The following is a 25,473-nucleotide window of genomic DNA, read 5'->3' on the forward strand; positions in this document are numbered from 1 at the left end:
GGTGACAGTCCCAAGGGGGTCTCTGTGACCGAACCCGTCACACTGTGCTGTCTTTGCATTGGCCCCCTCAGCTCTCAGACACGTCCACAGAGCCAAGTGTGGCAGCACTGAACAGAGCAGAGTCAGGATGTTGGCATGAGAGCTTTGGAAAAGACCAGGATCCTGGCCGGGATAGTCTTGTGGCTAAAGCATGGGATTGGGAGTTAGCAGACCTGAGGTGAAATCCTAGCCCTGTTGAAGTCAATGGGAGTTTTGCCATTAATTCCCATCGGGCCAGAATTCCTCCCTGGGGTCTATTTCTAGCTCTACCCTTGCCTTGTTGTGCCACCTTGGGCAAGTCGTTTCCCCCATTCGGTGCCTCAGTTTCCCCATCTGTAAAGTGCCTGGGTAGGGGATAACAGACTCTCACATGGCAAGGCATTTGTAAGGCCCAGTTGATTAATGACTGTAAAGCATGTTGTGATCCTGTGACCAAAGGTGCCAGAGGAGGATGGCGGTGTGATCAGCTGATTATTTTATAGTAACACATTTCTAAATAATTACTACAAAGGGCTTCTGGTGCAAAGATTGCCAAAGAGATGATGCAAGGGAAGGGACCCAGGAGAGAGGGAAATCTGGGTCTTAAATAAAGGGAAGTCTCACATGAAAGACTAATTAATTAAAGGGATGATTAAAGGGGAAGTGGGCTAAGTGGCCAGTGGGTGCAGCCATCCTGATTTACTGCTTTAATTTCAGTTTTCCTTGTAAAGAGAGCCTAGCGCTGGTGCCAGACGAAGCAGTGCAGAGAGCAAAGGCACGTGCAGGGTGCAGCACAGAGGATACATCTGTGCTCCTAGCACAGGGTGTTATGCAGGGATGTAGACATACCTGAGCTAGCTTTCATCTAGCTAGCTTGGGTCCTGGAGCCAGGAAGCCACAGCCATCACTGGTTGTACAGGCCCACCTGGAACCCTGGTAATTACCCGCAGGGCTAGCCGGCACTGAAGCGCACGCTCCAGCGGCTTCACGGCTCTGGCACCTGAGCTAGCCAAATTAAAGCTAGTTGGGTTGATCTGCATCGCCCCCTGTGATAGCCGTGTAGACATATCCCGAGTGCGGCAGGGCAAGTGTCCCCCTTGCTGCCCCACCAAGGTGCTTTAAACCTGACATGCAGAGCGTCAGAGGTTGAGTCTTTATGAGGCCAGCAGGAAGGGGGGCAAATGTGATTGTGTTATGTGTTTTACAGCCGTGTCTTGAGGCCCCAGCTGAGATCGGGGCCCCATGGTGCTGGGCACTGTGCTGATGTACAGCAAAAGACACCTCCTGCCCAAAAGGGCTCACAGTCTCAAGGTTGTGCACATTTGTCCTGCTAGGTGCTATACTGGGACCAGTCGACAGCACTGCTGCTCTGCACTACTGACTACAGGGACACTGTTGCGACAGATAACCTCCCCTCCAGCTGCAGCTGGAGACCATGTGGCAGATGTTTCCCTCATGCCAGCGCTGCCCCAGGTGAACGGCTCTGAGCTCGGTTTGGCGTGGGTGAACAACTTCCCTGCTCTGGCTATCTGCCCTAGACACAAACCTTCATAATTTCACAAATTCAGCTGAAGAGTGAAACTACGCCCGAGAGGAAAGAAAATACGTCTTGTGGCTTTCCTGGGACCAAAAAGCTGACATTTGCAACCACACAAAACAGAGTTATACTGAAACCAAGTCCAGTAATGTCAAAAAATAATCAGGTGGTTATGGAGCCTGGAAACTGGAATCCAGACCAGCTTTGGGTCTGCCACATAACTGGTGTGGAAGTGGGTCCTGCCAAGAAAGAAGCTCTTGCAGGCCAAGATGGAGATGTCAGATTTGATATCTCGGGATGTTCAGCAGGGAGGATGTTCTGATGGAAGCATGTTTCATTCACACACGTCTCTGGTGATAGCTGGTTTCTCTATGGACCGCCACTCAGATCTCCTCGCACTGTGGGGGCATCTGACGTCCCTCTCCTCTGCATCATCTTCTTTGTGGTCCTTGTTCATTTTAAACTCTTCCCCTTTTTAGTCAACCACCTCTCCCATCCCAGGACCCGATTTTGCTGCTCTCCAGAAAGGAGAATTCAAGGTTATCTCCAAGAGCCAGCAGAGAGGTAAGCAGGTGCCTTAATGCAGATACAGTTATGTCACTCAAGACTTTCCTTTATCTAAAGCCCAACTAACACTCTGTTTCCTGGATCCCTGCACTGACTGTGTCCCCTCGGCACGGGGACTTGCTGAATAACCTGGTGGTGGGATCACGGAGCGGTGGTAGATGGAGTCAATGAATCGCAAGCCAAGCAGACAGCATGGTGGCACGGTGGCTGGCATTGTCACTGTCTTGGGAGCAGGGATTCAAGACTGACACTCTGTCCTGACTCCATGAAGCTGTCGTGGTGGGGGTGCTGCCCTGCTCCAGGGGCTGTCCTTCAGCTGTCTCCCAAGTGCCTTTCTGCAGGCTCCCTGAATGGAGGTTTAAGAGCCCCAGGGGCGCTGTGAAAAGAGCAAGACATGGCCTTGGTGACCTATCCACTTCCTTCCTGGCAGTAGCACTGAATCAGACTCTCCACAGGAATCAATCAGAACTTACCCAGGTTCTGATACCTTGAGCATCAGCTGTTGCCATGTGCGTCGTTGCTGGGTTGGCCTGCACAGTCAACGCACCCCAGCATTTAGCTCACCCCTGCACCTAAACTCCAAAAGGCACGTTGGTCCGTGAAACCAAATTCTATTCTAGGTGGTGAGCAAATGAGTGTGTGGTACATGCTCAGGGTGCACGCCAGAGCACAGGGTGGCACAGTAGCCTCAGGGGAAAGGGAGCCAGGGACAACACAGCACCTCAGAGGAGCACAGGGGAAGGTGCCTGTGGGCATGTTTGTGTCTGGTGAGGTGGACTCCGATTGTGGTGGTTGTGAGTTCAGATTACAGCTGCTTCGGATGGCTAGCCTGGGAGACAGCAGGAAGTGAAAGTGCTAGCACTGCAGGTTCCCCTTTGAAGCTAGAGGAGATTGGATCAGAGCTGCCGAATCATCATGGAATCAGAGATGGAAAAAGACCCGTGAGGTCACAACTTGTTCATCCCCATTGTGCGCCTGGTGCAGATTGTTCCTTGCTCAGCATTCTCCACAGCCAAGCGACGGGGGCCCATAGTATTTCTCCTGGGAGGTGATTCTGTAGCCTAGTACATGTGTGCATGATGCTTTGGCAATGTAGAGCACTGTATGTGCTATTATGGAGCAGATATTCAACAGAGGTTTCCAAGTGCTCAGCGCCTACTATCGGAACCAGGTTTGCGGTAAATCTCAGCACTCATTTAGGCTCCTACATAAGGGCCAGAGTTTCAACAGAACTCAGCATCCAACATGTACCCGACATGCTGAGCTCTCTTGCAAATCTGTCTGCTAATCTCATCCCTATCTTTTTATACCTGCCCTGAACTCAACGGCATTTCCCTCCAACCCAGCCCAGAGCTGTGAAAACACCCTGGGAGAAATCCTGTCTTTCATATGTTGTTCTCCAATTGCTTTACAACCTAACTAAGCTCCATGACCTCCTTGGGTGGTAGGTCAGCATCACTCGCCTTAAGTTTTTCAGATGGGGACACTGAGGTGCAGAGAGGCAAACTGAGTCATCCAGAGAGTGAGTCAGTGATGGAGAAAGAAGTAGAATCCAAGAGTCCTGATTCCTATCTCCACCTCTAATCACTACATCACACTCTCTCTTGGAGCTAGGAATAGAACCCAGGACAGCCAATTCCTACCCACAGCTCTAACCGCTAGACCACACTCCCTCTGACACAACTGAGTGCTGGGCCTGTATTGGTGCCTAAATACTAGAGTGCTGGCTGCTTTAGAAATGCACAGGCGGATCCCGTGGGAAAGAGACCCCACAGGGTAAATGTTAACGCAAACGATGTTCAATGGCACGTTTTATTCTGATTGCTGCAATAAGGAACAGGTATTAAAGAAAAAAAAAGCACAGACAAAACAAAACCAAACAAAACCCCACTCCCACGCACAGAGGCAGGAAATGCTACACTGAGCCTAGGCCAGAAAGGAAGAGAGAAGTCGGAGGGCCGGATCCGGCTACTCTGTCCCAGTGGGATTCCCAAACCACACAGTTTAGAGGGACCCAGCTCTGACCGTTTCTTTGTCACTTCAGTACTAGACACAACATCTGGTGCACAGCTGTGCCGAGTTCACGATGCTTGCTTGGGGAAATGGGGGGTGACCACAGAGCATGGGACTCGAGTAACGGTTAAACCTGGATGGTCACTGCGAAGGCCTGTCTTCAGGACAGCCGTTGGAAAGGCTCCTGCTACAGCCCGGGGGGGGGCTGTGCTCGATTCTGCTCTCACTCACACTGGTGTAATTCCATTGGTTAGACTGGGTCCTCTCCTGCTTTAGATGGCTGCAAGTGAGATCAGAATCAGGCTCTCCAAACTGATGACCCTCTCTCTGCTCACCTCCACGCTGGGGCCAGACTGGAGGCCACTGGTCTCTTCAAGAGACTCAGCATCTCTCTCTAATACCTGCGGCACTGCGAGAATGGCAGCTTTGGTGGCTGCTGCTGCGCAAGCCAGCTGTGAAAATTTACACCAGGCTGAACCAGAGGGACATACCCTAGCTGAGAAAATCCCAGCTGGGTTTTTGGGGTAGGGGTGGGTTTCTAGCTATATGCGCAAGGACAGTCTTAGCATGTCAAAGGCAAGGCTGGTGCAAAGGGGCCAGAGGGCAGGCATAACTCCCAGGCAATACCCTCGAGCCCAAGGTTGCACTGGCCCCTGCAGCCCCTGAATAGGAAAGGTGAAAGCTGCTTCCTCAGGGCCCTGTGCTGGCACCTGCATCACTGGAGGGATAAATCAGGCTCCAAGACAGCTTCAGGAAGTGCAAAATACCACTTCACCTCTGCAGACTGCCCGCATGGTGCTAGATAAAGCCCATCACAAAGGGCCTCGACAAACCAGCAGGGCTCTAGCTGCAGTGCAGTCAGGTGAAGGGGGGAGGGGGCGTGTTTGCACCTCTATGGTGGCATTGGTGGGGCACCAGGGTCAAAAGCTGAGCACTGTGCATCGTGGAGGAAATATGACTTGCTCCAGTGCAGGGCACCGGGCTGGCCCCAGCAGTGACCGGGGTACTGAATGGAAGGAGACGAGGAAATAACGGAATGGGTATAAGCATTCGTAGAATTCACTTTCTAGAGGGCAGAGGCTGAGTGTGACATTTTTCAGAGCCTCACGATCCGACAGGGAAATGCAAACAACTCAAAGCCAAGAAGAGCGACACTCTTCCGAGGGGAAGCTCTGGGGCTGGCCTCAGATGACGATGCTGCCTCTAGTCACTGTGATGTTGAGTGAGGAACTGGGTCGAAGCCACGGGGGATCCGAGCCGAAACTGCTCAACGAAACGCTCCATTGGCCAGGAACCTGGAAAGAGACCAAAAAGGTGGGAGCGAAAGTCAAGCTCTGAGGGCTGTTCCGGCCAGCAGTTTCAACTGCAGGCACCGGAAAGAGAGAGATGTTCATGCTTGTAATGGGTCTGGGCATACACTCAGCACTGGGGCCTGCCATCTGGAGCTCCAGGGCAATCAACCAAGGGCAGAACTGGCCCTCTGAGCCCACAGTCTCTCACTTGGCTGTTGGGCCACCCACTGAAAGCCTCAAAGCAGCTCCTGAGTTGGTCACTGTTCTGTCTGCCGGTGTTTCCACTTGTCCCCTTTCTTCCTCCTCTCCACTAATGAGTTTCCCACTGGACCGTAATCCTGGGTATCAATGGTCACTGTCCAGCCCTGGAACGGGCCTGGCACAGGGTGCTTGGCCTGCCAGTGCAAATTCCAGCTGCTCCAGCCCTGACATGGAGAGGTAGGCTCTAAGGGAGAGAGGCTCAGTCATTTCTTAGCCCCTAGCTCTCCTCACATTTGTCCTTTCTGTTTCATCTCCTCTGAGCTGGTAGTTTGCAACGGCACACATTGATCTCACAGGAGGGAATGCTTGCTACAATGACCGGCACTGAGCATGAAGGTAAGGGACTTTCCAGACCACTGCCCATGGGACATAGAGTGTAAGGGACCATCATCCAGACTGGTCACGGAAAGGTGGGCTGGAGCCCTATGGGATTGTGCTGGGGGGAGGAACTGCACCTCCTGCGTTTCCAGTCCACACTAGCGTGGTGAGGATTCACGCTGGACCAGTGTGGGCTGAGTGGTGACAAGCCTTGTGCGCAGCTAGGGTAACACTGTGGAAAGCTCCTGGGTGTGAAGAGACAGCTCCTCAGCATGGACTTCAATGGAGCGGTGCCCGTTTACACCAGCTGAGGATCTGGCTCAGTGCATTTGACACGCATTCCGTGGCTGCATCAGCTGCTGCAAGCACCAAATGGGGCAGGCCAGCCTGCAGAGAGCAGGTGTGATTCTCCTCTGTGCTGGCTGCGCAGGGAGATCCAGGACAGGCTTGTTCTAATGTGGGGCACAGAGATTTGCTGTTTATTTTTCTGACCTGCATGACACAGACCACATCCTGCCAGGAGAGAGAGAGAGGCAGAGCCAGAGAGAGAGAGAGACTGCCAGCGAGACGCAGCCTCTCCCGGACCGTGGCACACGCCAGCATGCTTAGGTGACCCCAAAGCTTCCCTGAGCCCTGCTCCAAACCTGTGCCAGAAAAGGTCTGATGCTCTCGTGCATTTTTCCGGGCTGCTACAGTCACTCTTGGGTTTTGTTTGTTGTAAATGCTGTTTGTTCCTTTCATCTTCCTCCCCCTCCCGCCCCCTTCTGCTTCCTGATGACCTTTGGAGCAGACCTTCCCACGGCTTCCCACAAGCCCACCCCGAGATACTGTGGAAATCCCCAGCCACTGAGCCGAGATGGAGCCTGTTGGGGAGGACGAGGGAGCTTCCCAGGCCCCATTCCCTTGAATGAGACTGGGGGCTGCATTCAACAGGCAGTGCCATTAACCCCCGCAGCACACTGTGCATCTTGGCTGAAAAGCCTCTGGGGTATTTTGAGAGCTTCTTGGTCCTTCCTTTCTGATCTCCCCACCACAGATAGGCTTGGACCCCATCTCTGCCAGATAGACCCAGGGAAGGTGAAGCACCTGCCCGGTTGCCCAGTGCATTCTGGGAAAATCTAAGCCATATTGCCCCGGGCTGGGCCAAGCAGGGGCCGATGCAGGCAGTGACTCCTGTCCCCCTAAGCCAGGGTCAGAGGTCAACGTGGCTGGCCAGAGGGAATGACCTTGCTCACACAGGAACCAGGACGGGAGTGATTTTCCTCAGAAACAAGAAGTGAAACCGCTCGCAGCCCCAGCAGGGCTGTGACCAGCAGCTTGTGGAGGCGACGCTGACCGGTGTGTACACGGAGGAACTGACAGCACCCTGCCTGGGGGTGGGGAGAGGGCATTCCTTCCACGCCTGGGGGCGGTGGGACACCCCTGGCCTGACTGAGTGCGTTTTTCCCTTGGGCGCGGGTGGCAGGGATGCCCTTCTCCCTGGCCGGAGGGCGGGGGACAGTGCAGAGGTGGCAGGGATTTCCCTATCTCTTGCTGGAGACTCCTATACGGGGAGGAGGCACCAAACACATACAGGTGCCATCGTGATCTCTCCTGTAGCGGGCAGAGATTCATCCCTGTAGGCTCCGAAATAGAATGGAGTCATCTTCCCTCTGACCCTCCTGGGGGACCGATGTTATAGCTGCACTCAGAGAGGCTGGGAGGGGTATTAAACAGGGTGTGACGTGTTAGATGGCCTTCCCTGTCCCCCTGGGCCTGAGAGCTGGGCAGGGATCTCAGCAGGGGGAGCGTCTCCTAGGCCAAAGCGAGGGGAGAAAGTGGCACCTTGCTAGGCCAGCGGGTACTCTTCTCCCACTGAAGCTAATGACAAAACACGGGAGGCCAGATGTCCCCATCTTTGGGACGTGCCCAGGTGCCCACATTCTGAGGAGCGTAACAAGGGCTGGCAATGTCACCTGCCCTTAGGGGAGCACCCTTGTCTGAGAGGTGTTCTGCAAAGGTGGGCTTGTGGGGATGAAGAGTGGTCACTCGCCTGCAACTCTGGCAACCTGGGTTTGATTCCCCTGCTCTGCTACAGATTCTCTCTCTGACTTTGGGCAAGTCACTAAACTACTCAGTTCTCCGTCTGCACAATGGGGACAAAAGCAGTGCCCTACCTCACGTGGGGGTGGTCGAGTTCCTTCGGTCTTGTGTAACTACAGTTAAAGTGGCAAACCCCCCTAGTGTGGGCACAGTTATACTGGTAGAAAGGTGCTTATGTGAGTGTAGCTTAACCCAGTCTGGCAAAGCAAAGCTCACTCTACAGTATAAAGCACCTTACACCAGTATAACTGTGTCAGTAGTTGGGCCTTTACTGGCATAACTAGGTTGGTAAAAATATCCCGCCCCTAAGGGATGGAATTATGCCCTGGTAGAATCTTGTAGAATATAGATTAGCACTTGTTCCATTGCCAATTTAGCCCATTCCCATTTACACCGGAGAATTCCCACCCTCTCTCCAGGGAATTTCGTGTTAGGCATGACCCAGCCTGAAGCGACTCCCCTGAGGAGTTAGAGTGGCACCAGTGGGCTTGTGATCTGGCCCTTAGCTCTTTTAATCCTTTCTCACAACTCAATTCCTTAGTCCCCTTCACCTGCTTCATGGTGCACCTTTGCACCCCCTCTCGCTCGTTGGTCTCCTCCTTTGGTGCCTGAGCACGGACATGGTATTCCCGCTCTCGTCTCATCACAGCCAGAGCTTCCCCTCCCTCATGCTGAGCAGCAGCTGGCTCCACCGGCCTGCAGTCGGTGGGGCTGCTGGAGGAGTGAAGGGCTATTCAGTGTGAACGAGGGGATCAAAATCCACCTCACAAAGACGGACTGTCCTCACCCTGCTCTACAACGTGACGCCTCTGCTGACGACAGGCCAGAAATGCACACGCCAGCCGTATTGCGTTGCATGCATGAGCCTGATGTGGCAACCCCTGACCCTGGTACTGGGATACTCTGAATTAAAGCAATGAGAAAATATCACTGCAGCAAACCGAGATGGCGCTGGGCCTCGGTCCAGCTGAAGCCTGCTGTCTATTAGGAGCCCTGACCCCCTTGTGCACCTCCCTGACGCTGGGTTAGGATGGCATCACTTCGCTGAATTCAAATCTCACGCCACCCATCCCTGGTGCTTTTGCAAAACAGCTGAGCTAAGTGGTATTGCTTCATCGTGTGCCTCCCAGACAATGGCTCCGGCCCAGAGCGAGTGAGCAGCGTGGGGGGGGACGGGGACGCATCCTGACTCAGGCCCCTCCCCTTTCCTGCCACAAGCGGTAGGAGAACTCAGACGTGGCCACCGACTCCGGTTGAGTCAGTGCCTTAGAGAAGGGACCGTGCAGTTTAGTGCTTTGTGGTTCCGCAGCTGGGCAAGAGCAAAAAAGCCCCTGTTCTACTGTCAGAGCCTTCTTTTTTCCATGAGACCGTCGGATTTAGGCGAGGCTTGAGGAAGTGTTGATCACGGAACGCATGGGTCACCGCCTTGACGGGGCGTAGAGGGGCACACTGCGTGCAATGCTAGTTCAGTCAGCTTTCCCTGTGCTGCCCCACAACGGGGCCTTCTCTCTGTGGGAACCAAGCCTGTGTGTAAATGGGAACCGATCCTGTGTTTGGCTTGTTGCAGAGGCCTAGGAGCCTGGCACGTCCGTACGTGCTGCGGAGAAGAGGCTGGCTGTGAGTCTGAGAACAAGCTGTGCTGCATGCTGACATTTCCACGTGCTGCGGCCGAGATCCCCACTGGCCTTGCTTTCCTTTTATCTGTATGTGCATAGGAGGGTAGCGCGGGCAAAAGGGGCTGGATTGAAGGGCATGGAGACTGTTTACCCACAGGCAGCATCAGCGCCAGCTTCTCCCACCAATCTGCCTTGCTCCTGACCCGCAGGGACCCCCTCCAGGGGGCAGAGGGAAGTTCAGGCCTTGTCTACACTAGGAAGTTGTACTGCTTTCACTACACTGGCATCGTTAAAGCAGACCAGCCTAGCGTGTACACAGTTACATCCGGACAAAGGTGGTATATCCCAGAATAGTTTTTCCCGTATGGGAAGGGGAAGAAGCTATACTGGTATAAATGACCTTTGTAGCAGTGTAACTGCATCTACACGAGGGCTTGTGCTACTTACTATAACTGTGTCGGTAAAAAAATCACCCCCCTGTGCGACATGGCTAGCCTCAGGCTCTAAGACACTGTTAGTTCCTGCCCTCTCTGTCTGAAGAGAGATTGCAAAGTCTGGCACTGTTTAGTTTTGAGAGGAGAGAAATGAAAAGAGACATGGAAGCTCTTCAGAGCAGGGATTGTCTCTGTGATACGTTTGTACAGCACCAAGCACAATGGCGGGCCTGGCCTCTGGGCCCCCCTGCAGTACAAATAATACATCATCATCATCGAGGCAAACAAAATATTATTATGACCATTAATTATTTGTACTGAGATAGCACCGAGGAGCCCCAGTCACGGACCAGGACCCCCTTGTACTAGGCATTGTACAAACACAGAACAAGAAGCTGGTGCCTGCTGCCACGACCTTGCAATCTAAGTAATAAGTGGTGTAGAGAAGGTAAATCAGGGGCTCCTATCTATCATTCCTCATAATACTACAGCAAAGGGACTTTCAATGACACTGTAATATAACCAATTGAAAGCTGATAAAAGGAAATCCTTTTATGATACAATACTCTATGTATATAAATCTCCCCACTGTATTTTCCACTGAATGCATCCGATGAAGTGAGCTGTAGCTCACGAAAGCTTATGCTCAAATAAATTTGTTAGTCTCTAAGGTGCCACAAAGTACTCCTTTTCTTTTTCCTACCTGTGAGGCTCATGTCCTTGGGAAAAGCACCGTGTATATCCCACCTTGCCCAGCAATGAGCTGAGTGGCTAAATGTCTGGAGAAACAGCTCTGTGACCACATACTGTCTGATGGGCAACAGATCTCAGTGGTCAGAAAGCAGAGGTGTGCCCGGGTGAGTCTGCAAATGGCTCTCACATGCTGACATCATAGCTTTGAGAACAGAAATCAAACCTGGGATTTCCCTGACCCTTGCTACCCAAGACACCCTCACCCCACACGTGCCTAGGATGACCACAGCCGTGGGTGTTCGAGACAGCACCAGCCTCAGGGGGCCAAGATGCCCCTCAAACCCTGCATGCCTGAGACACCCACTAACCCCAGATGCCTATGATGTGTCCCCCCAGCCCCACATGCTGAAGAACTCCCCCTCCACACACACACCCATAACCCCAGGGGCCAAGTTGCCTGCCATGCCTGAGGTGACCCCTAGCTCTGGAGTGTCCAGAACGGGACTTTCCAGGATGGTTTTTTGGGTTTGGTTTGGGTTTTTTAAAATATTTGAGCCTAGCAAGACTATCTGCAGCTAGAGTAAAACAGCCCCAGCCTTGCCCCGCTAACCCCCACGCTGGCTGGCTAAACTGAAGAGATTATATGATAATGGGAGCCAAGTGAAACGGCCTCACTCCTCCACCGCTCAGCCCGCAGGGTGATTTCTTTCTGCAAATATTTGACAGTTCCTGAACCACTCTATTGCTCTGACACCGAATGGCCTAATTGATTCACTAATGCTTGGTGCTGGTGATTCACCAGAGCTCTTGATTAACAGCCAAGGGTAGGAGAGAGAACAGCTTGGGATCGGGGGTGGTGGGGTCAGAAGGGCCATGACCCCCTCCCCTCCAGAACAGTAAGAGGTTTCATGCTTCCTTTGGTCCATTTTCAAGCTCATTTCCTGGAGGATTATATCATAGGGTTTCACCCTTATCTGAGTGCTTGCTGCAGTCCGAGGAGCTGAGAACACTCCACAAACACTCCCTCTCACAACAGCCCTATTATCCCCGTTGTACAGATGGAGAAACTGAGGCACGAGGGAGTGGAAGCAACTTGCCCATGCTCACACTGGCAGAACTGGGAATTGGGGCTGCTGGGCCAGATGCCTGCTTCACTGACCTAACTGCTAGACAGTGCTCTCTCTCACTGGACTGGGTTATTTTAAATGAACTTTCACAGCACCACTCCTGCCCATCCCGTTCCTGATCCATCACTGCCCACTAGGGGAGCTAGTGAGCAGAGCAAGTTGTTCTCTATTTGCTGCAGACTGATGCTGCAACCAGAACATAAGGTCTCCCATGTGCTCTTAAGGACCAAGCAGCTCACAGGCTGACTGGCCTCCTGAAAATCTGAATGTGCCTGGTTCTGTTCTTATGGAATCCTGGTGTAAATCTGGACTGACTCTGCTGAAGTCAGCGATGTACCTGGTGTAAGTTGGGCAGGGGGGAACCAGTCACTACGAATCCTGGATCGTAGGGTCTGGAGGTGAGTTCTCTCTAGCCATTGATGGAAGGTCTCACGTGCAATGCGCTGGCACCATTGCAGGAAGTGGGAATCAAATTCCATCCTGATGTCAGCAGAGCTCAGAGGGCAGTTTGCGTTCTGTAATTTATCTGCCTCATCACCGGGTATGTTCTCAGTGATAGGAGACCTGATGCTTTTCTGCAAAGATTAATGATGTCCCAGCAGAGGTAGGCGGGAGTCCTTTTTACCATTAAATAACACCCAGAGACTTCTACACTTTGGATAATGCAGCTGAAAAGTGCTGGATTTGCAGCACCGGTTCAATTACTTGCAGGGAATATCTGCCGAGTGGCAATTCCGACTGGGAAGTTAGCTGAGAAGTCTGGTGCAAACTTTGGAAGGGTTTTGAGGAACTCCACTGCTTGCTGCTCAGCTCTTTGAAGGAGCTGGCTTGTAGGGATTTTTGTTCCTTCCCCTTTTGCTGCGGCTGCTGTCCTTTGGCTGGAGGGATGGGCTTGGGACTATTATGAGGACTGAATCTGGAGGCTTGGAGGAATCAGGGCTAGCTCCGTAAGATTTAGGGGCCGCAACTGCAGTTTGTGGGCTTCTTCCACCTTCTGTGGAACTAGAGTTGCTGAGGAGTGGTCTGCTCTTGAAGTCTCGCTGCAGTTCTCTGCACTGTCTGGGTTTCTGTGCAAGGCTCCTGGACTTCCTTATGATACTCAGTGCTTTTACAGCACCTCCCATTCCCGGAGCTCAAAGTGCTCATTACTTGGCTTCAAAACACCTCTTCCCAGTTGGCATTACTTCCATTTTACAGACAGGAAACTGAAGCAGAGAGGTTAAATGACTCACCCAAGGTCTCAGAAAGAGTTGGAGGCAGAGTCAGGAATGGGACTCAGAGTGCTGGACAACCCCTGGCCTGTACTTTAATCACAAAACTATTCCTACTACACCCTAGAAACATGTCCAGAGGTGACCCATCTTTTTGAGGGCTCGGCAGTCTGGGCAAGAAGCTGCTTGCCAGACATGAACTAGGTCTCCTCGCTCACTGCCCGGGGGAAACCTTGGGTCATTCAGTACAATCAGGGCAGCTTCCCATTTACAGCTCCAGCTGGTAACCGGGGAGGCCATGACTGCTGTCCCCATGCTCGCACTCTAACTGTGTTTGCCAGAAGAGGGTCTAGGGCACAGGCTGAGACAGCAGCTTGTAATGTGGTTCTTTCCCATCCGTCCTGCACAGGGGCCAGATCCAAAGTCAATCGAAAGACTCTGGTTGACTTCAGCGGGTCTGGACTGGGCCCAGCGTCGGCAGCGCTCTGCTCAAGAGCACCCTGTTTAGACGTAGTTCAGACTCACGCTGTCTGGACTGCCATGTAGACAAGGCCTTAGGGGCAGGTGGGACATTACCATAGCTCTGCCACGTGGTGCCCCAGGAGAGTTAAGATGATGATTATTAGTGTTATTAAGCAGCTTTTATACCTCCCTAACTCCTTAATGTCTTTATTCTCTCACTGAGGCTTTGCCAGGAGACCAAAAGCTCGGGTTCCCCCTGTGGAATTTTAACCCACAGGAGGCTGTGCTCCGGTGCAGATGCTGTGGCGGAGTTATTTATCCCAGAGTGGCCTGGCTGGGACGCAGCCTCTGCTTCTCATCCAGGTCCTGGGACTACCTGATTTTCCAGGTGGGTGGAACTGAGCCCCAAGGAGTGCCTTGCACAATGTCGTCTTGTGAGTCACTGGCACAGCCCCGATGTGAATCTAGCACTGGGCGAAAGAAATATCCTCCAAAGAGCATGGCGCTTTGACAGCAGGCCCGCGTGGGGGAAAGCTGCCCTCTGGGTACTCACATCTGCTGTTTCTCTGCAATGTTCCCTTCTGGGGCAATTCCTCCAAGGGGTAGCGTGGTGAACACTTGTGAAAATCAGAGTTTTTTCACATGGGTGCTAGTGGGAATCTGTTCATGTTTTAGCAGTGACTGCAAAGGGCATAGCCAGCATGGAGTGCTTGTGAAAATCCCACTCACAATAGATGCACACACTCACCAATAAGGGACACAGCTGCCTAAGAATTCCTTCTAGGTCAGGAAACACCGAAAATCCCTAGAATCACCACCCTCCCAAACTTCCTTAAAATTGTGGGTGAAGGCCGCAAAACAGAGCATCTCCCATAATACGGTCTACTAAGGAACTGGTTAGGCAGGGTGCCGAATGCCCGCTACTAAAAGCACCCTCAACACCCTGACCACGGACGTCGAGAGCATGCAGCACCTTGCATGATTCGTCCCTAACAGAGTAAGTGCAGTTATGAGGCCTAGAGGTCTAGCACTGTGTGAATAAAAGGCCTGACGAGGAAGAAGAAATATGTGGTTCTGGGAAAATAAGGGAGCTGATCCTACAAGGTGTTGAACGCCCTCAGCTTCCCTGGACATTAATGGCACTCACAGATTCCAAGGCCAGAAGGATCCATTGTGATCATCTAGTCTGACTTGCCTTATAATAGGCCAGAGACCTGGCCCAAATAATTCCTAGAGCAGGTCCTTTAGAAAAGCATCCAATCGTGATTTAAAAATTGTCAGCAATGGAGAATCCACCACGACCCTTGGTAAATTGATCAAATGGTTAACTGCTCTGATCATTAAAAATGTACACCTTATTTCCACTCACCACTTTCTAGCATTGTGTCCTACAATTCAGCCATGGCATGCACCACACAGAGAGCAAAGGGGCTGTGTCCATCCACCCACCACCGAGCAAACTGGTGTCTAATAATCCAGATTTTCCGTTTACTTCCCTCTCAGCTGCTGATCATGTCAACTCACATTACATATGACGAATGCAAACCACTCCAGACATATCCCCTCCAGTAAGAACCTCACACGGCTTCCCAGTGCAAACAGGGCCCATCACAGATAATCACTGCAATCCTGAGTGATCACACTGCTGTGATACACACCCTCTGTGATCAGAGAGAATATTATACCCCCTCCCTAACACAGAGAATTAGAACAGGTGAGTTTCCCCCTGTAAAGGGACAACTCACACACCAGCCATTAAATAATCCAAAAAACCCTCACAGGCTGAAATGCAGCAATCCGTTTCTCATACATGGTGTAGGAACCTTACATCACGCCCCCACTCCCCCCGACTGTTAATGGGATTTGAATGCAGACGAAAAGCAGCAAAGCACCGATTCTTGCCACTTGAACTAAATCACTCATGCCCTGGGAACAGTAGCAGGCAGCTCTCATCTGTGGACCAGCCATAGAGGGGCCACACTGTACAAACATGTTGTATTTAGGTATTGCCTAAAGAGCAAGGGTTGAGTAATCTCTGAGTAAAGGACTGAGACTTTGTCCCCTCGTTAACTGCAATCGTTTCGGCAGCTGTGGTCTTCTCCCTTATTTTACAAAACACAGCGGGAGCTTGCAAATTCTCAGTTTGCTAATCCATAAAACCCACTCAACTCCGGGGTTTTCCTCCATTGCTCAGCGGAACGTAATAGCAGATACAAGGAGCTCTCGGGTCGTTTTTTAGACTCTGTGACTAAATAACCCGGGAGCTCCTTGCTAGTGCCCCATGTGGTGGCATAACGAAAGACTCAACATCAACTTCACTTGTCAACCTGCACAGTGCTCTAGCGTGGGGCCTGAACTACAGCTCCAGGGCCAAACACACCAGGAACGGGAGGCTGTTTGAATCCAGATTCAGGCTCTCAATCCAGCTCCGTCTTGCCTGCCAGTTAGCTGTGTGAATAAGGGAGGTCCTAGTGTATACATACAGGCCTGCACACAAACGTACGATAAGCCCAGCAATTGGATTCTTGCGCTTCTGGCCTCCTGTGCCAGCCGCCATTTTGAAGGAGATGCCTGGGTGAGTTGTGATCGTGACACAGAGTGAAAGCAGCAGCGCCAGATACCCTCGAAGTCAAGCGCTGGTTTTAGCAACACGGTCCCGGGGCTGAGTTTACTTGTCAGCTTGCTGGTTTCACTGGATCACTAAATTCCCCAGTGCAGAGAGGGAGTTTCCCTCTATTTGTTCATCAGAGAAGATATTAAACAAACAGTTCGAAGCCAGACCAAGTTGTGGATTAGGTGAGTGTGTTTGACATTTTACAGACCACAAACATTATCATTAATCAGTGAAAATGAAATAGATGTAACCCTTTCAGCTCGGGGTGAAGCTGGAGAGAGCTTCCAGTGAGAGAGAAAGGCTTTCGCATAGCAACATTCCTGATGTACCTCCCAGACTGTGAACTCCCAGTATTTCCATCTTCAGTAAGAAACATGGGGCCTCATCCCTCAGCTAGTGTATTATGGCATAGCTTCACTGGAGCCAAAGCTACACCGCTTTACACTTCCTCAAGATTTGGCACATGGAAGCCTGTGTGAGGCCCCACGCTGGGATTTTTAAAGCTGTGAGAAGCCTTCCACACGGTGGCTTTATTTGTTTAGGAGGATTGGGTCCATACAGCCTGTGTCGATGGAGTCATGCCCAGGCATTTAAACAACCCAGGATAACTTTCATGTTGGGACAGGGAGTGCAGTGACTTGTCTGTCACAACTGCGCGCCAGCCTGTGGCTGCATGTGAGATGGATGCTCTCCTCACGCATGGGATTTTGTTGGCAAGGCAGCGACTCAAAGGGACCTGGTCAGTTGCCTCACCAGGAGATGGCAGTCGTGAGAGCTTCAGGGAGCAGACCCATCTGTCTGTGGCACCAGGCAGGTTGTGGAGTTTAATGGGGGGGGGGAACCAGGGACAAACTGAAAGGACTTCTGGGGTCTATCTCCAGCTCTGCCACCAACTTGTTGGGTGACCTTGGCAAGTCACCTAACTCTGTCAGTGCCTCAGTTTCCCCACCTGAGAAATGGTGATCATGATACTGTGCTTCAAGACTTAATTTCTCCTTGTAAAGAGCTTTCTGATCTCTGCGTGAATGGTGCTATGTTCATGCAAATTATCATTAGTAAGGGTTGCCAGGCACATGACTGACAGATCCATTTGCTTACCTACCCGCATACTGGAGGATATATCTAGGCCACTTCTCAGCCAGCTATCTTGGCATCTGTCTTCTGGCCAGTAGCTGCTATTCTTATGTATAACTGTAAACTTCTCTAACTGCCCATCCAGGGAGGGGAAACAATAGGATTTATTTTACTTTTATCTTTTGCTATTTTAATTTTGTTCCTTTCTATTTTCCATTGATCTGAACAAGGAAGAAAAAACATACATAGGTCGCAGTTTAGTGCCCTCTTCTGGAGGTCTGAGCCCCTCTGGGTCTATGTGGAGCAAATGGCTTGCCATTAAGATGTCAGGCCTCTGTTTTATTAAAAGGGCACTGCCTGCTTATTTTATGCTCAAGATGCAAGGTGGCTGTGTGTGGGGGAGGTGAAAGTTTTATCAATGGCTAATGGGAAGAGAAATGTTTTCATGATCTTTTACATTCATTTTCAGTGGACCCATTTTAGGAGGGAATTTAAATTTAGAAGCCCTGATCCAACAGTATTGTGCTAGTACACAGAGATGTGAAAATTAATAGAAACAGAAGAGGAAGCTGACTAACCCTGTTTCACTGTTCCCATCAGCCCAACTGCAAAAACTAAACAATCCGTTAATAGATTAATACATTAGAGCTTTAAAGTGCTTCAGTTGTAATAATCTGAGCTCATCCACATGCCATGCTGTTTAAGCCAATGGCTAGGTTCTCTTTTTATGTTCCAAACAGATGAAAAGTCAAAGAACAGTTTATGCCTAAAAGCAATGTTTTCTTGTATCATCTCAGTGTTGGCTGCAACCTGAGAGACTTTTCTTCTCCTGACTGTACAGTTCAAGTATTTCCCTTTGTCGGACCAATAAAATAGGATCTAAATGAATGATCTCTGGGATTATTAGTAACAAGGATAAGGAATTTAAAATATGTATTCTAATGGATTGTGCTGCATAGAGTCTATAATCTACATCAGTGGCTCTCAACCTTTCCAGGCTACTGTACCCTTTTCAGGAGTCTGATTTGTCTTGCCTACCCACAAGTTTCACCTCACTTCAAAACTACTTGCTTACAAAATCAGACATAAAACTACAAAAGTGTCCCAGCTCACTATAACTGAAAAAATGCTGACGTTCTCATTGTTACCATATAATTATAAAATAAATCAATTGGAATATAAATACTATACTTAAATTTCAGTGTCTAGTATATAGAGCCAATATAAACAACTCAGTGTCTGTATGAAATTTTAGTTTGTGCTGATTGTGCTAGTGCTTTTTCTGTAGCCTGTTGTAAAACTAGGCAAATATCTAGATGAGTTGATGTATCCTCAAGAGGACCTCTGCATAGCTCCAGGAGTACCCCTGGTTGAGAACCACTGGTCTAAGCAGATTATCTATCTGGCTATCCAGTGCTTACCACTTTGCTATTTGAGTGCATGGTAGGTGCTTTGGAAATATCTTTGATAATTAGATAAATGTACCATTGCCATCTACTGGATGCAGCAAGAACTGCTTCCCTGTGTTTCATAGATCCTATATTGCTAACAACTAACGAAGATTCTTATTTAGCTAACGTGACAGGAGATGTACGCTTCTGGTGCAAGAGGCTCTGACTTCTATCCCCCTTGTTGTCCTGAACTTGCGAGTGGCTAAGCACATGGCAGGAGTGACAGTACTGAATTCCTAGATGGCCTTGGGTTTTTCTTCAGTATGTTTGTCAGTTTCCCTTGAATACTGATATCATGGAAACTATTTGCACATCGTTTCTTCCATAACTGGATGAAAGAAAGTGTGGATACCCATCTGCTTCATCTTACTGATGAGTCTTACAAGCAGTTCTCTGCATGTAGCTTTCTATCTGATCATGAACAGTCTGCAAGTAGAAGGCACTTTGATTAAGTATCCCATCCTTCTACTAATTCTGACAGCAATGAACAGATGGAATATATTGGCAATTCATGTTTATTCAATAGATACATGGGGCTCTATTAAGTCAACAAAAATACTATATTAAAATGACAAGAAGGATCTGGTTTAAAGCAAGACTAGATGGAAAACTGAGAGCTAAGGCTGATCTTAACAACTCCTGGTGGGCTTCAGTATTAGAGCAATGGGTGATCTGGTGTGGCTCTTACCCGGCAATTCTTAGGAAGAGTGGGGTGGTCTGAGCCCTGGAGAATAGCTTTCCATTTCCATTTCCTGGCTTCTGTTAACTGACGTCAGAGCTTTAATATAAGTTTAATGTGCTGTAGAACATATATTTGCAATTTTCCGCTTATTGACTTTGGGTTTCAGTGTAAGAGATGGAAAAGATTTGCAAAAAGTATTAAACAACGGATTTGATGCTGTGCTGTAAATCAGCATTAATGTCATTGAAGTCAATGGGGTTACATTGGTGTAAAACCCCTGTCATGACAGAATCTGGCCCTTTGTTTGGATGCATTTAGGACTTCTGCCCCACTAACAATTGTCCATGGGGGTTCAAATGGACAGGCCCCTGAGGGGTGCTTGTTAGATCCAGCAGCAACTGTTGGACACACAAGGTATGTGAGTCAGTAGGAAAGAGGTTAAAAATAACCTTCCACCAACTATTTAAGTAACGGACCCTCTACTGTGACAGTTGCAATACAGAGCCCAGCATAGCTGTTGGACAAATTGAGATGCTAATGTATCAGAGAGTCCAGTGACAAGATATACTAATATATTACAGATCTTTTGGACACAGCTCAAGCAGTTCTAACAGCCAGCAGACAACAGACCATGCAACAGCAGGATGAAAGGTAGCTTAAGTGAAAAATCTTGCACCCGGGAGTGACACATTTTGCATCGAGTTCCAGTGGAGTGTAATCTGAAACATGTAAGTTACAGAGCCTCGGAATTAGCCACTGATCTTTTGGTACATTGTGATGTTCTAACTATTGCGTACATGGTGAGCGCCTCAGGGGTAGAGTGCTTTCTGTGTCCCAGGGGACATCTGCTATAGAGCGGGTGCCCTGTCTAGTAGATAGAACACAGGGCAGGGCGTTCTAGGACTCCTGGGTTCTGTTACGGGGTCACTCCCTCATGTCAAGTTAAGAGGTTGGAGTGTTCTGTCCTCCTGGACAAGTCACTAAAGGTACGTCGGCACTGAGGGAGTAGGGGGAGCTCAGAGAATGGGTCGACTGACTCAGGCTCGCGGGGCTTGTGCTACGGGGCTAAAAATAGCAGTGTAGCTGTTTGGCGTGAGCTGGAGCTCAGGCTCTGAGACCCACCCATCTTGCCAGATTTTCACGTACGCTGCTATTTAGCCCCGCAGCACAAGCCTGAGTCAATTGACCCAGGCTCTGAGACTCACTGCTGTGGGGGTTTTTTTGTTTTGTTTTTTGTTTTGGGGCGTGTAGACATGCCCTTAGGCCAAAACTTTCAAACTCGGCTGCCAAAAATTAGGCACCGAAATCCACAGTTAAGTCATCTACTTAAGCAGACTGATTTTCAGAGGTGCGGAACACCTACAACTCCCACTGAAGTCACGCAGCCCTTTTATCTGATCAGCAGCTGTCTGTGGCAGAAAGCTCTTTGATTAGGTCTCCCAACCTACCTTTCCCATCACCAGGGCGAAGTCATTGCTGCTGCTTAGGCCCTCCGGCCCCGAGATGATATTACATGATCCACCCTGCCGTAGTGCAGCCACACCACCGTGTAATTGAATGGTAGAACCCTGCATGTGTTACAAAGTGGAGCATGCTCCGCAAAATACTTGTTGAAATGAAGTGTCTTTACAGCGTAAGTGGCCAATTATCTTCAAGATGAATGACTCAGATAAAGTTCCCTGATCCATCGAGGGGGAATTTAGTGAATGTTGCTAATAGCTGGATCTAGTGTGTGAGGAATTAGGAAGAGACAGGATTAAGGAGAGAAATCATCTGCATATGGAATAATTAGAAATCAATTGTCACATAGTCACAGAACATCATTCTGGGGCTGTGCAGGTCCCAAGCTTTCCTCTTTGTTAATTAGAGAGGATCCAGGATTACTATGTTTAATTACTTGCAAAGATTCTCTGCATCTTCTGCTATCATCATCATGAATAGGTCGGAATATGAACAAGAGGCTGCTAGGCAGCTCTCCAACACCACTTTCTACAAGCCATTACCCTCTGATCCCACTGAGGGTTACCAAAAGAAACTACACCATTTGTTCAAGAAACTCCCTGAAAAAGCATAAGAACAAATCTGCACAGACACACCCCTGGAACCCCGACCGGGGTATTCTGTCTGCTATCCAAGATCCATAAACCTGGAAATCCTGGATGCCCCATCATCTCAGGCATTGGCACCCTGACAGCAGGATTGTCTGGCTATGTAGTCTCCCTCCTCAGGCCCTACGCTACCAGCACTCCCAGCTATCTTCGAGACACCACTGACTTCCTGAGGAAACTACAATCCATCGGTGATCTTCCTGAAAACACCATCCTGGCCACTATGGATGTAGAAGCCCTCTACACCAACATTCCACACAAAGATGGACTACAAGCCGTCAGGAACACTATCCCCGATAATGTCACGGCTAACCTGGTGGCTGAACTTTGTGACTTTGTCCTCACCCAGAACTATTTCACGTTTGGGGACAATGTATACCTTCAAATCAGCGGCACTGCTATGGGTACCCGCATGGCCCCACAGTATGCCAACATTTTTATGGCTGACTTAGAACAATGCTTCCTCAGCTCTCGTCCCCTAACGCCCCTACTCTACTTGCGCTACATTGATGACATCTTCATCATCTGGACCCATGGAAAAGAAGCCCTTGAGGAATTCCACCATGATTTCAACAATTTCCATCCCACCATCAACCTCAGCCTGGACCAGTCCACACAAGAGATCCACTTCCTGGACACTACGGTACTAATAAGCGATGGTCACATAAACACCACCCTATACCGGAAACCAACTGACCGCTATTCCTACCTACATGCCTCCAGCTTCCATCCAGGACACACCACACGATCCATTGTCTACAGCCAAGCTCTACGATACAACCGCATTTGCTCCAACCCCTCAGACAGGGACAAACACCTACAAGATCTCTATCAAGAGTTCTTACAACTACAATACCCACTGCTGAAGTGAAGAAACAGTTTGACAGAGCCAGAAGAGTACCCAGAAGTCACCTACTACAGGACAGGCCCAACAAAGAAAATAACAGAACGCCACTAGCCGTCACCTTCAGCCCCCAACTAAAACCTCTCCAACGCATCATCAAGGATCTACAACCTATCCTAAAGGACGACCCAACACTCTCACAGATCTTGGGAGACAGGCCAGTCCTTGCTTACAGACAGCCCCCCAACCTGAAGCAAATACTCACCAGCAACCACATACCACACAACAGAGAACCCGCTAACCCAGGAACCTATCCTTGCAACAAAGCCCGTTGCCAACTGTGTCCACATATCTATTCAGGGGACACCATCATAGGGCCTAATCACATCAGCCACACTATCAGAGGCTCATTCACCTGCGCATCTACCAATGTGATATATGCCATCATGTGCCAGCAATGCCCCTCTGCCATCTACATTGGCCAAACTGGACAGTCTCTACGTAAAAGAATAAATGGACACAAATCAGATGTCAAGAATTATAACATTCAAAAACCAGTCGGAGAACACTTCAATCTCTTTGGTCACTCGATTACAGACCTAAAAGTGGCAATTCTTCAACAAAAAAACTTCAAAAACAGACTCCAACGAGAGACTGCTGAATTGGAATTAATTTGCAAACTGGATACAATTAATTTAGGCTTGAATAAAGACTGGGAGTGGATGTGTCATTACACAAAGTAAATCTATTTCCCCTTGTTTATTTCCCCTCCTACTGTCCTTGTCAACTGCTGGAAATGGCCCACCTTGATTATCACTACAAAAGATTCCCCCCCCACCCCCGCTCTCCTGCTGGGAATAGCTCACCTTTCCTAATCACTCTTCTTGCAGTCTGTATGGTAACACCCATTGTTTCATGTTCTCTGTGTATATAAAATCTTCCCCACTATATTTTCCACTGTATGCATCCGATGAAGTGAGCTGTAGCTCATGAAAGCGAATGCTCAAATAAATTTGTTAGTCTCTAAGGTGCCACAAGTACTCCTTTTCTTTTTACGGATACAGACTAACATGGCTGCTACTCTGAAATCTGCATCTTCTGTCTCCTGAAGACAATGCTGGCTGGGGTATGCAAAATAACTCCCACTCCTACTGTGCCGGGCCTTTAGAAGAGGTTTGGTGCTTGGAGTGACTAGCATGAGCCTGAACCAAAACCCTGCATCCAAACTTGCCCTGGTCCAAATCCAGATTTCATAGCTGATCACTCTTTCTACAGTGGACGAAGCCCTTAACTCAACACATGAACCTTCCCAACCCACCCAAACTTTGAGGTGGGCTGAAAACCCTAGATCTGGTTCTCAATTTTGTGACCTAAGCCCATCTGTATTAGTGACAGAAATGTCTATGTGTTTGCCAGTAAGGTTTAAGCCAAAATACTTTGGATATATTAATATATCAGAACGAAGTCTCAGCGCAACCTTCATTCAGATGGATTGGGGTGTTCCATGGATTTATATACTACGGTGAATGGGGCCATTTAAGATATGATATAAGACAGATAAATAGATGGGTATGTATGGTGATAGATAGAGAAGCATATCAGAGCCATCCACTGTAAATCTGCTTACAGAACTGGATTCTTTCTTGCTGGTACAACATGGGAGTTTATAAGCAAAGACTCATATCCAGGTCAACCTGCTGTCCATGAGTGTATATATCTGGGATGGATTTAAGAAGCTGGCTTGATATGGGCAAACTCAACTGGGTATTTTTTAATTGTTTGCTTTAATAAATTAGCTTTCTTTTAGACTACTGTGCCTGCCTATTGCTTTATAGCTTAATCCAGGATATGAGATATTGGTTAATATAGGCATTTGTTAAATATGTTAGTCAATGATATGCTATTAATTGATTTTTTTCCACAATGGATTCTACATTTAATATGCTTGTTGTTCTGGCTTTGCAGTAATAGTTTCTATTGAAAACATGATAAAACATTATTTTTATAAGCACTTCTGATGTAATGTTCAAAATTAAAGACTTTCATACTATGAGGAACAGCAGTAGCATTTACCACGGATAAAGATGGCCCTGAAGCAACCCCACCAGAGTCTAATTATCTCACAAAGGTCAGATCCATGACTGCTGTACATTGGAGTAGCCCTGCTGACTTCATTAGTGCTACCTTGATTTACACCACTTGCAGATCTGGCCCTCAGATTTGGGAAAATTCAGAACTGGGTCAAGGTTTGAACTTTGCAACTGGCCACAGGGTCTTTAAGGGCCGATCCAAAATACTGGATCCAGTCACCCCTGAACCACAGGAGACCACTGGGTGGGAATGTTGCAATTACGTGTAGCTACAGACTGTATGCTGAATGCTAGGTGCATTCGTGCACTCCTTCGTGTTATCAAGAACTTCTGTGCGCTCATAGGCCGTGTTGAAACTAGAGAGTTACAGTATTACAAGGGTCGAGAATTACTGATCTGATCGATCTAGGTGCTTTTATGCCCCCCCCATCACTTGGTGCGGAGGATTTGTAAACTTCCCCCCCTGTAGCCAAGGCCCAAGGAGGCTGAAGAGGCTCATGCCATGTAAACTCATTGGGGGCAGCACCCATCTTTTTGTTCTGCGTTTGTACAGTGCCTAGTGCATCCTGGGCTGGGACACCTCGGTGCCTAACACAAATAATACATAATAACAATACTAATTGCATGGGTAGGGCAGGGAAGCACAGCATCATTTGCTAGATGTACCTGACCCCTATTCTCTCATTGCTCGCAAGGCACTTGTTTTGCACAACTTTCTGAGACAGACATGGCTCTGGCTCTGCACGCAGATTTTGTTTGTTGCCAGTGCTTCTCGTATATCTCCGTGGATGAGGCCACCTTGCAGGGTGTCCCTGCAGCTGTCCCTCTGCCTGTCTCTTAATATCCTGCCTGTGAAAAATTCATGATGCAGTAGTGTTCTTTGAGACCCTGGTCATTCCTCCATGAGGAGGACGTTCCTGGCCTGGTGGGGCAGGGATTTTATGAACAATATTTCAGGGCTGTTTGTGCAACTCCATTG

General features: G+C 49.3%; 1 protein-coding gene across 2 annotated transcripts in view; it reads right to left on the reverse strand.

The window, feature by feature from the left end:
- Window positions 1-3,922: 3,922 nt before the first annotated feature.
- Window positions 3,923-25,473, reverse strand: part of PEBP4 (phosphatidylethanolamine binding protein 4) — a 200,378-nt gene continuing 178,827 nt past the window's right edge. For both annotated transcript variants that reach the window (XM_074940340.1, XM_074940339.1), the window contains exon 7: window positions 3,923-5,430. In XM_074940340.1, the coding sequence (XP_074796441.1) occupies window positions 5,339-5,430 (92 nt within the window). In that variant the 3' untranslated portion in view covers window positions 3,923-5,338. The remainder of the gene's footprint in view (window positions 5,431-25,473) is intronic.

This window comes from Natator depressus, chromosome 26, assembly GCF_965152275.1.
Source record: "Natator depressus isolate rNatDep1 chromosome 26, rNatDep2.hap1, whole genome shotgun sequence".
Taxonomy (NCBI): domain Eukaryota; kingdom Metazoa; phylum Chordata; order Testudines; family Cheloniidae; genus Natator; species Natator depressus.